The sequence below is a fragment of the Leucoraja erinacea genome, chromosome 6 (assembly GCF_028641065.1).
Source record: "Leucoraja erinacea ecotype New England chromosome 6, Leri_hhj_1, whole genome shotgun sequence".
NCBI classification, from domain to species: Eukaryota; Metazoa; Chordata; class Chondrichthyes; order Rajiformes; family Rajidae; genus Leucoraja; species Leucoraja erinaceus.
The window spans coordinates 42,035,712-42,048,281 of NC_073382.1; the positions used below are offsets into that span (position 1 = coordinate 42,035,712).

The 12,570-nt window shown below is 41.5% G+C and overlaps 1 protein-coding gene across 2 annotated transcripts in view; it reads right to left on the reverse strand.

Moving 5' to 3' along the window:
* LOC129698005 (dTDP-D-glucose 4,6-dehydratase-like) overlaps positions 1-12,570 on the reverse strand; it is a 55,595-nt gene that overhangs the window by 29,119 nt on the left and 13,906 nt on the right. For both annotated transcript variants that reach the window (XM_055636816.1, XM_055636817.1), the window contains exons 4-6: positions 10,510-10,600; positions 8,722-8,864; positions 250-348 (exon numbers count right to left, since the gene is read on the reverse strand). In XM_055636816.1, coding sequence (XP_055492791.1) covers positions 250-348; positions 8,722-8,864; positions 10,510-10,600 — 333 coding nt within the window. The remainder of the gene's footprint in view (positions 1-249; positions 349-8,721; positions 8,865-10,509; positions 10,601-12,570) is intronic.

Consider the following 12,570-nt stretch of genomic DNA (forward strand, 5'->3'; position numbering starts at 1 on the left):
TCTCAACCTAGTAGGTACAGGTATGGAAAGATAGAAGGTGGAGATTCCATGCAAAGTCATTATGCAAGCAAGATATGGCACAACATGTGCAGCATGTGAAATTACTTATTCAAAGTCTGTCAGCCAGAAATCAGAAAACAAAAATCAGTCAAAAATAAGGTTCATGATGAATTTAAAGTACGAGTCAAAAATATTTGTAAGCATAGCAGAAATCCATAAGAGTATATTCTGACAACATATAAAACGTACCCTGAAATGTTCCCAATAGGACAAAACTATACATTCAGCTGCTGCTTTTGTTGCTGCATAAGGATTTGTGGGACATCTGGGTGATGTTTCATTGAATTCCTATATAAAAGAAGACAAAACACATTTACTGGATGTACAATTGGGACATGATATTGTAAAACTATTTTTAAAAAAAGCTTCAAGATGCATATCTCTGAATATCTGTCCTAGACCCAGCACATTGAGGCAATCAGAATGAAAGCTCATGAATGCCTTTACATCCTAAAAAGTTTGGGAAGATTCAGTAGGTCAACAAATACTCCATCAATACTTTTACAGGTGTACAGTAGAGAGCACAAGGATAGACACAAAATGATGGAGTAACTCAGCAGGTCAGGCAGCATCTCTGGAGAAAACGGATAGGTGACTTTTCGGGTCGGGACGTTTCTTCAGACTGATTGTAGGAGGAAAAGTGGGTAAAATACTGGAAGAGAAAAGAGGCAGGCAACAGAGGGTCTCATGCGAGGAGGTTCCCTGATAGGCAGATTGTTGGTCAAAGACTAGAGAAACGGGTGCGAGCCCAAGAGGGATACATTGTTATGAAATGTGAAGCTAGTTAACAGATTTTTAATGAGGGTGGGGGGGGGGGGGGGGGGGAAGAGAGAGGGAAACTGGTGCCAGATCAGCCAGGGTTTAGGGACAGGGAGTGGGCACAGAAAAGTAAGTGCAGGGGAGGGAAGAGGCCGGTGGAAGAAAGGGGACGGGGAAGGGAGGTGTTTGAATACGTTACCTAAAATTGGAGAGTTTAATGCTCATATCATTTAGTTTTAGGCTACCCAAGTGAAATTGGGGGGTGCTGTTCTTCCAGTTTTCATGTGGCCTCACTCTGGCAATGAAGAAGGCCCAGGACAGAAAGGTCAGTACAGGATTGGGAATTAAAGTTTATAGCAACTGGGAGATCCAGTAGGCTCTGGCAGATCGAGCACAATTGTTGGGCAAAGCGGTCGCCAAGTGCCAATTGACTCTCGCCAATATACAGAGTCTACATCAGGAACACCGGATGTGTTAATTAGTTTTTTTTGCCGGGCATGATTCGTCGTGCCTCTTTTCACTTCCAGTGTTTCTCTCTCTATATATAAATAAATATCTATCTAAATCTATATATATATATATATCTATATATATATATCTATATATATATTGAGTGGATATGTGTGTGTATATACACACTGATGTTTTCTTCTCTCTCTATATATATATATAGGGTACTATGTTTACATATTCTGTTGTGCTGCTGTAAGTAAGGAATTTATTGTTCTATCTGGGACGTGAGGGAATAAAACACTCTTGACTTGCATCGCTAATGTGTAGGATATAACTAGTGTACGGGTCGGCGTGGACAGTGGGCCGAAGGGCCCGTTTCCACGCTGTATTTTTAAATTAAACTAAATACACTAGAGGGAGTCTAAAGAAGGGTCTCTACCCAAAACCTCACCCAATTTCTTCTATGCAGATGCTGGTTGCTCCATGGAGTTTCCCCCGCACAATTAAAGCATGGAATAGTCTTCACCCTACCATAGTTACCCAACCAGATGATTTAAGGTAGCTATTTTTTCCCCAAGAACCCTTTTTTGCTTAAGTCCAAGTCAAGAGTCAAGAGAGTTTTATTGTCATGTGTCCCAGATATGACAGTGAAATTCTTGCTTGCTGCAGCACAACAGAATATGTAAACATAATACAGAACAGGAGATAAAAGTTCAGTGTGTCTATATACCATAGACCATATATAAATAAACAGATAAAGTGCAATAGGCTTTTATTGTTCAGTGTTTGGTGGTGGACGCTCCATCATCTGCAGTTTAAATTACATTTGGAATATTTTTGGAGGACCAGGAAACCAAGAAGCAAGAGTTACTCCAGGGAGTTACTCCAGCTCCAGGGAGTGATTCTGCGATAGTTTTCAGCTGTCGCGGTGAGGCGGCGGCCGATGATTTGCTGGCCGTGGTTGTGCGCATGTGCAGGGGGAGGATGTGCAGGCCATGGTAGTGCGCATGTGCAAGGCGGCGGGCTGTGCCGGCGGATGAGGAGTGACCGGAGGGCAGAATCCCGGCAGCCCGGACACGAATGGGCGGGCGGAGACGGAGAGAGATAGAGAGGGGGGCCCGCTCAGAGTTGAGCGGCAGGTGTCCCGGATGCTTGCCAAGCCGGGCAAAATAACACGGCTTTTAGGTTGCCTGGCGGGACTTTAGGACGCTATTAGCACCCGGGCAACCGTTAATTTCGAGCCCTAATTTATCTGTGTGCATTAGATTTACTTGTCTTAATGACTACAGGCCTGTCGCACTGACCTCTTTAGTCACAAAGACACTCGAAAGGCTTGTGCTGGCCAAGCTGAATAATATCACAAACTCCCTGCTGGACCCTCTGCAGTTTGCATATCGGGCCAATAGATCTGTGGATGATGCAGTCAATCTGGGCCTGCACTTCATCCTAGACTGACTGCCAGGGAAACTATGCGAGGATCCCGTTTGTTGATTTTAGCTCTGCATTCAACATCATTGTGCCAGAGCTAATACACTCCAAAATTTCCGAGTTGACTGTGCCTGAACCCCTTTGTCAGTGGATCACCAACTTCTTGACAGACAGGAAGCAGCATGTGAGGCTGTGAGAGCACATTTCGGACCCACACTCAGCATAGGAGCACCGCAAGGCTGCGTACTCTCTCCTCTTCTCTACTCTCTCTACACCAACGACTGCATCTCCACAGACACCTCTGTCAAGCTTCTCAAGTTTGCGGATGACACAACCCTGATTGGACTGATCCAGGATGGGGAGGAATCTGCCTACAGACAGGAAGTGTCACAGCTGGCATCCTGGTGCCGTAGTAAAAACCTAGAGCTCAATGCTCTTAAGACAGTGGAATTGATTGTAAACTTTAGGATAGCTACCCCTCCACTCAGCCCACTCACCATCATCAACACCACAGTCACATCTGTGGAGTATTTTAATTTCCTGGGAACCATCATCTCCAAGGACCTTAACTGAGGGGCTACCATCGACTTCACAGTCAAAAAGGCACAACACAACTGCGGCAACTGAGGAAGCATAATCTGTCACAGGCAATGATGGCCCAATTCTACACGGCCATCATAGAGTCTGTTCTCACTTTCTCCATCATGGTCTGGTTTGGCTCAGCCACCAAGTACGACACCTGGAGGCTGCAGCGAATCGTCCGATCAGCAGAGAAGATTATTGGTTGCAACCTTCCCTCCATTGATGAACTGTAGACTGCAAGGGCCAGGAAGCGAGCAAGCAAGATCATCTCTGACCCCTCTCACCCTGGCCACAAACCATTTAAATCACTTCCCTCTGGAAGGCGACTCCGGACTGTCAAAGCTGGCACAGCCAGACATAAAAACAGTTCTTATCCACGAGTAGTTGCTCTACTCAACAGCCAAAAATCTGTAGCCTCCCTTTGATCTGGTATTTTGTTGGTTCACATGCTTGATCGATGGTGTTTTATCATTAATGTTTTATTATTATTAATGTTTAGTGTTTTCCGAGTCATTTGTAACTGTCACTGTATGTCATGTTGTTACTTGTGGGCGGAGCACCAAGGCAAATTCCTTGTAGGTGAATACTTGGGCAATAAACTTACTTACTTACTTAAGCTGCAACGTCAACATTTTATTTACCCATTCCCAGTACATAAACAGTCTTGACTATCTTGAAATGTTTTTGATGGTTTGCATAGTTATACTTAGCTATACTTAACTATACTTAGTAATGCTTAGTTATACTTATTCAATGCGTCAAAGCATATTCCTTAATTACCACGTAACTCACAATGTCTCCAGAAGTAATAGGACTGAAAGTTTCAAAAAGGATGAGACTAATGTCAGGCAAAATGGGGGGCCATTTCGAGAAGAGGAGTGGTGAATACTGAATTAATTGTGTTATATTTGACTATGCACAGTATATTGAACAAGGTGGAGGCTTTTGTGGCGTAGTTAAAAATTGATAGGTACAACTTTGTGATGCCACAGAGACGTGGCTGAAAGATGATCAGAGCTGGGAGCTGAACATTCAAGGATACACATACTATCAAAAAGACTGGCAGGTGGGCAGAAGGGGCAGGGTGGGTCTGCTGGTAAGGAATGAAATGCAATCCATAGCAAGAGATGACATAGGATCAGGAGATGTAGAATCCTCGAAGGATGAGTTAGGAAACTGCAAGTGAAAAGGCACTGATGGGAGTTATTGTATATACAGACGGCTGGATAGATGTAGGGTACAAATCAGGAGATACAATTGGCATATAAGAAAGGCAATGTTACAGTGGTCATGGGGGATTTCAAAATGCAGATAGACTGGGAAAGTTAAGTTGGATCTGGTTCCCAAGAAAATGAATTTGCAGTGGGCCTACGAGATGGTTTCTTAGAGCAATGTGTAGTCAAGCTTACTAGGGAAAAGGTCATTCTGGATTTGGTATTGTGTAATGAACCAGATGTGATTACAGAGCTTACGGTAAAATAACCCCTAGAAGGTAGTGACCATAATATGATATAATTCAACCTGCAGTTTGAGAAGGAGAAGAGGAAATCAGAAGTATCCGTATTACTGTTGAGTAAAGGTAAGTACAGAGACATGAAGGAGGAACTGGCTAAAGTTGATTGGAAAGGGACCCTAGCTGGAATGATGGTGGAGCAGCAATGGCAGGAGTTTCTAGGAGTAATTAGGAAGATGCAGGATCTTTTCATGCCAAAGGGGAAGAAAGATTCTAAGGGAATAAAAAGGGGACCATGGCTGACAAAGAAAGTCAAAAGCCAACATTAAAGTAAAAGAGAAGGTATATAAAGATGAAAAGATTAGTTGGATGCTAGAGGATTGGGAAGCTTATAAAAACCAACAAAAGATAACTAAAAAGGCAATAAGGGGAGAAAAGATGAAATATGAAGGTAAGCCAGCCAATAATATAAAAGAGGACACCTAAAGTTTCTTCAGATATATAAACAGTAAAAGAGAGGCAAAAGTAAGCATTGGACCACTGGAAAATGAAGTAGTAATAGAGAAAAAAGAAATAGCATGCAAGTTCAATAAGTCATTTGTGTCAATCTTCACAGCGGAAGATTTCAGCAAAATGCCAGAAATTCCCATTGCGAAGCAAAAGAGGGGAAAGTATAGGCCGGTTAACCCAACTTCAGTATTTATTAAGATTTTAGACTCCCATTAGTAAAGATTAGGTTTTTGAGTACATAGAAGCATATGATAAAATAGGCTGAGGTCAGCATGGTTTTGTGAAGGAGAGATCTTGCATGTGAAATCTATTGGAATTCTTTGAGGAAGTGAATATCAGGATAGACAAAGGAGAGTCAGTGGATGTTGTTTATTTGGATTTTCAGAAGGCCTTTGATAAGGTGCCACACATGAGGCTGCTAAACAAGATGGGAGCCCATGGTAGTAAAGGAAGGATACTAGCAGGGGTAGAAGATTTGTTGACGGGTAGAGGGCAAAGAGTGGAAATAAAGGGGGCCTTTTCTGGTTGGCTGCCGGTGACTAGTGATATTCCACATGGGTTGGTGTTGGGTCTTTTCACATTACTTTTAATGATTTGAATGATGGACTAGACAATAGATAATAGGTGTAGGAGTAGGCCTTTCGAGCCAGCACTGCTATTCAAAGTGATCATGGCTGATCATCCCCAATCAGTACCCCATTCCTGACTTCTCCCCATATCCGCTATCTTTAAGTGCCCTATCTTGCTCTCTCTTGAAAAGTATCCAGAGAACCGGCCTCCACCACCCTCCGAGGCAGAGAATTCCACAGACTCACAACTCTTTGTTTGAAAAAGTCTTTCCTCATCTCCATTCTAAATGGCTTACCCCTTATTCTTAAACTGGGGCCCCTGGTTCTGGACTCCCCCAACATCGGGAACATGTTTCCTGCCTCTAGCGTGTCCAAACCCTTAATAATCTTATATGTTTAAATAAGATCCCCTTAATAATTTTATATGTGCTAATACTAGAATATAAAAGCGGGAATATAATGCGTATGCTTTATAGGTCACTGGTCAGACTGCCTTTGGGGTATCGTGCACAGTTTTAGGCCCCACCCCTGAGGAAGTGACGTGTTGGTTTGGAAGGGTTCCCGATGAGGTTCACGAGAATGATCCCGAGGATGATTGGATTAACGTATGATGAATGTTTGACGGCTCTGGGCCTATACTCGCTGCAGTTTTAAAGGATGAGGAGGGATCTCATTGAAACTTACTGAATAGTGAAAAGCCTGGATAGATTAGTGTGGAGAGGATAGGACCAGAGGGCATAGCCACGGAATAAAAGTATGTACCTTTAGAAAGGAGATGAGGAAACATTTATTTAGCCAGAAGGTTGTGAATCTGCAGCTATGGATGTCAAGTTTTAGGGTATTTTTAAAGTGGAGATTGATAGGTTCTTGATTAGTAAGGGTGTGCAAGGTTACAAGGAGAAGTCAGGAGAATGGGGTTGAGAGGAAAAGATAGATCAGCCGGTATTTAACGGTAGAGCAGACCCAGTCAGCCATATGGCCTAATTCTGCTCATATGTCTTCTGAACAATCTCTAGTCTCACCCCAAATGGAGACAAAATGCTCAATCATAAGAATCAATGAATCTATATTTATGAAGAGTCATAGAAATTAGGTGCAGGAGTAGGCCATTGGTGCAGTTTGTCCTTGGCAATTCTCTGTGCTTTCTTCAGACAGCGGGGGATGAACAGTTCTTGTACCGAGGGTAGGGAGACGCCAATGATAGAAACACAGACACATAGAAAATAGGTGCAGGAGTAGAGGCCATTCGGCCCTTCGAGCCTGCACCGCCATTCAATATGATCATGGCTGATCATCTAACTCAGTATCCCGTACCTGCCTTCTCTCCATACCCTGTGATCCCCTTAGCCACAAGGGCCACATCTAACTCCCTCTTAAATATAGCCAATGAACTGGACTCAACTACGCTTCTGTGGCAGAGAGTTCCAGAGATTCACCACTCTGTTTGAAAAAAGTTCTTCTCATCTCGGTTTTAAAGGATTTCCTCCTTATCCTTAAGCTGTGACCCCTTGTCATGGACTTCCCCAACATCGGGAACAATCTTCCTGCATCTAGCCTGTCCAACCCCTTAAGAATTTTGTAAGTTTCTATAAGATGGTCCCCTCTCAATCTCCTAAATTCTAGAGAGTATAAACCAAGTCTATCCAGTCTTTCTTCATAAGACAGTCCTGACATCCCAGGAATCAGTCTGGTGAACCTTCTCTGCACTCCCTCTATGGCAATAATGTCCTTCCTCAGATTTGGAGACCAAAACGGTACGCAATACCACGCAATACTCCAGGTGGTCTCACCAAGACCCTGTACAACTGCAGTAGAACCTCCCTGCTCCTATACTCAAATCCTTTTGCTATGAAAGCCAACATACCATTCGCTTTCTTTACTGCCTGCTGCACCTGCATGCCTACCTTCAATGACTGGTGTACCATGACACCCAGGTCTCGCTGCATCTCCCCCTTTCCCAATCGGCCACCATTTAGATAATAGTCTGCTTTCCCGTTTTTGCCACCAAAATGGATAACCTCACATTTATCCACATTATACTGCATCTGCCAAACATTTGCCCGCTCACCCAGCCTATCCAAGTCACCTTGCAGTCTCCTAGCATCCTCCTCACAGCTAACACTGCCCCCCAGCTTAGTGTCATCCGCAAACTTGGAGATATTGCCTTCAAACATTACACTTAGCTATTTCTAAACTGAATATTAGACATATGATTAAATATTTCAAAACATCTGATATGTATTCTCATAACTAATGAAAACACATATAATTGTCTATTGATCTTTGTCTATTGATCTTTTTGCTCTATCTCATATAGCTACAATTGCACTGTTATTTCTGAGGTAAATCCTATGGAAATCATCTTTAACAGTGATAAAGCTCAGCAATCCCACTACAATACAAATCAAAGCTCTGCTGCCCCCCTTCATAACCGCGGGCGGCACGGTAGAGTTGCTGCCTTGCCGTGCCAGAGGCAGCCGAGCCAGGTTCAATCCGGACTACAGGTGCTGCCTGTACAGAGTTTGTATATTCTCCATGTGAAGGCGTAGATTTTCTCCGGGTTCTCCAGTTTCCTACCACACTACAAAGACGTACAGGTTTGTAGGTTAATTGGCTTCTGTAATTGTAAAAATTGGCTCTAGTGTGTCGGATAGTGCTAATGCATGGTGATTGCTAGTTGGCTTGGATTTGGCAGGCCCAGTGGCCTGTTTTTCCACTGTATGTCTAAAGTAAAGTCTAAAGTAAAGTTAAACAGCTAATAGCAGATGGAGGTTCGCCAGAAAGGATTTTAACAGTTCAATGCCATGGCTCATCACTGATTTTTGTGCAATAATGAGTGGGATTAAATTGCAGTAAGGTCCCATGATCTGAGTACAAAACAAAAAGAAACATCTGTTCATCAGTTACCTCTTCAACACTTCCTCCATAGACTTCATCAGTACTAACATGAATGAATTTTTCAACATTAGCCTGATAAGCAGCTTTCACTAGGATTTCTGTACCATAAATATTCACGTTTTTGAATTCTGAGGAGCACCAAAATGACTTATCTGGGGGACAGAAAATCAAAACAAATTAATGTACCAGCAGCATGGAAGTCTTGATCATATAACAACAATATAAAATGAAAGTTCAAATTATTTATGTGCTAATATATTTTTCTTTGAACACCCAAATACACAAATCCTAATCCGATTTAGATGTGGTCAAGTACCTCAAAATCATTTGTTTACATGTGATCTTATTGCCTGATCTATAGTTATAATAACATTTGTAGAGAGACATCAGTTATTTTCCTATGGGAAGGGAATCAAGAACGCGAGTTTAAGGTGAGGAACCTGAGGAACAACTTTTTCTCACAGAGGGGGTTAGTACGTATATGGAACGAGCTGCCAGATGAAGTATTGAGACAGGTACAATGACAACATTTAAAAGACATTTTGACATGTACGTTGATAGAAATTATTTAAAGGGATATGGAACAAGTGTGAGCAAATGGGAATAGCTTGGATGGAGATCTTGGTTGGCATGAACAAGTTGGCTAAAGGGCTTGTTTCCATGCTGTATGACTCTATGACATACGGTAAGACTTGGACAGAATATAGACCAATGGATTTATTTCCAGGTAAAACTATCTGATTATACAAAAGTATGTGAAAAAAGATCCTTAAATTGGGATAATTTGAAAATCTGCTGAATCAATTTGGCTTTGAGGCGGGGACAGAAAAAAAAGCCAAATTAAATTCCGATATTTTGTTGATAATATTTTCAGATAATCTGTGCAAGATACAGCAAGAAAACAGATCCTTTGGCCCACCAAGTCCATTCCGACCATCAATTACCCATTTGCCCCTGTTCTATGTAATTCTATTTTCTCATCCACTCCCTAAATACTATACAAGCTACATATAAGCCAATTAATTTACAAATCCGCATATCTTTGGGATGTGGGAGGAAACCGGAGCAATCAGAAGAAACCCACAGGGTCACAGGGAGAACAAGCAAACTCCATACAAACAGCACCTGAGGTCAGGATTGAACCCGGGTCTCTGGCACTGAGAGACAGCGGGTCTACCAGCTGCACCACTGTGCCGCCTTATGATCAAAAGGGATTTTGATTCTGTGTTAAAATTCTAGGCAAAAGAATAAAAAGAGGCACAACACCATCACACCGGACAACACCATCTAAATTTACTTGCTGCTCTGATAGCATCACTTTACCTGTAAGCTTCCTGACTGCTCTTTGTGGCAGAAGTCTACACCAGTATGATCTGTAACCCATATTGGTATATTCCTCAGAAACTCAGCGGGTGCAGCAGCATCCATGGAGCGAAGGAAATAGGCAACGTTTCGGGCCGAAACCCTTCTTCAGACTTGCCTTTATCAAGAAAGACAAATCCAAGAATATCCTCCCCTTTAATGATAGTGGAGCCCATCATAAACTCTAATGATGATTTTGAAGTGCTCGCAATCACGTTCAGCAAAGTTAAAAAGAGTATTATGCAATTGTGCTTCAAAGTACATTAACTTAAGTATAAAAAATTTGTTTCACATTGGACTTCATAACTAAGAGCGTATTAACATAGTAAAATTGAACGACGTGTGGATAAAGCCAAAATTCTTCAAATTTATGTATAAAATGAATTTGTAATAGGAAGCAATATACTGAAAATATTTTTTACTGAAATGCCTTACCAACGTGAGTCTGTGCTGCAAAATGTAGAACTATTTGAATGTTTTCAGTTCCAAACAATTGCTTCATAAAATATTCGTCACAAATATCACCCTACAAATAAGAAATCATATTTATTTATTTACATGCTTACAATAAAAGTCCTGCACTTATGTTTCATTAAAGTGTTAAGTATTGAATGTCATTTAAAATACACCAACAAATGTTACAAAAGAAAATAAACGGAAATTTACAAACAGATAAAATGACCTACAAAGTGAAATATGCAGCATCTTTGTGTTTTAAAAACATATAACTCTTGTTGATCCTGAGTTTCTCATGCAGCTATGGAGAGAGATGTGGAAAAAAATAAATTCTGGTTTATTTCAAACCGCTTCACTAGTTTTCAGATGGAAGGTAGACAAAAATCCTGGAGAAACTCAGCGGGTGAGGCAGCATCTCACCCGCTGAGTTTCTCCAGCATTTTTGTCCACCTTCGATTTTTCCAGCATCTGCAGCTCTTTCTTAAACATTACGTTTTCAATGGAAGTGTGTTTTGACAAAATGGTGAACATTTATTCCTCACCCTTGCTTTTAAAAGTAGCTAATCAAAGCAGTGAATTAAGATTATAGAGATAATTTTTCTTCCATTTCATCATGTTTGCTTGCTAGAGTGGATTAAAAAGATGCCAGGATGCTTCCTGAAAAGCGAGAGTTCAACCAACTTCACCAAAACAAGTTAGCTCTCATGCTTGAAGTTTACATGATTTTATAGTGTGTGAATTGGCTGCCTTTCAGGAGTGAAGTTAGGAAATATTTAACTTCAAGTGAAGTTAGGATACAAGTATTAATAGAAATTTATAACAATCTTCCACAACGGCGATTGAAACTTAAGACAATAGTTACTTTTCAAAATCCCAAATTGATAATGTTTTGGACAACTGGAAATATTAGAACATAAGATTATTTGGAATTGTGTAACTACTGAAGGGTAGATACGTATCCCTGTTTATGTTTCATAAACAAGAATACATTTCAAATGTGGTTTACTGAGATAAAGGTATTCAAATAAATATGTAATATCTTTCCAACTATTCTAAAAATTAGATCAATAATGCTGGATTTCTTCCAGTGGTATTGTTCAAACCAACCTTGCCTGGTTGGAAACACTATAATACAATGGCTGGAATTCCTGTAGAACATTTATTTATGAAATGGTAAATCTCCACACGATGGCAGCAACATAACAATCAATGTCTAATATAAAGGATAATAATGACAGCATTCTGAATTTCAAGGATTGCCATTTTTCAAAATTCAAGATTAAATCCTTACATCACCCTTAAAAACAGTGCAAACATTACATTTAGAACTACAGGAAAGATGCAATTAATGCAATGGTGGAATGCAAGAGGGCATGCAGAACAGATTAATGAGGATGTTTGAGTATAAGCAAAGATTGAATAAGCTGGATCTATTTTCCCTAAGGCAAAGGAGGATGAGAGGTGAGGTAATGGAGGTCACGGTTGAACACCGATTTTCTAGCAAGCTCGGTTCCAGAGCATTTCTGGGTTTTCCGTTTTTCTGGACCAACAGAGGTCACATGATATTGAAACGACAATACAAACCTGGCCCACTAAAGGGCTTGTCCCACTTTCACGACCTAATTCATGACCTCTGCCGAGTTTGCCCTTGACTCATACTCGCAGCATGGTCGTCACGAGGTCGTAGGAGGTCGTAGGTAGGTCGTAGCAGGCCGTGATGCTAGTCGTAGGTACTCGTGGCATCAAGTAGGTCGGGGCGTAGGCCCACGAGTAAAAAAGGTTGTGAAAGTGGGGCAGGCCCTCAATAACGCCCCTCTTGTGTCTCTAAAGCACCATGGAGCACCAGAAACTTAAAACAAATATAAAATGTAAAATTAATGTGAATAGAATGACCTGCCGAACCATCCGTGGCACCCACCATCTCCCCTGCCGTTTAGAGCCCCGTCTTCCAACCCCACTCCCGACTCCCGACCAGCGAGCCCTTCTTCACCCACTGCAATAATACGGCTGTTGTTATAGCTCACATTGTAGCCCCTGGGG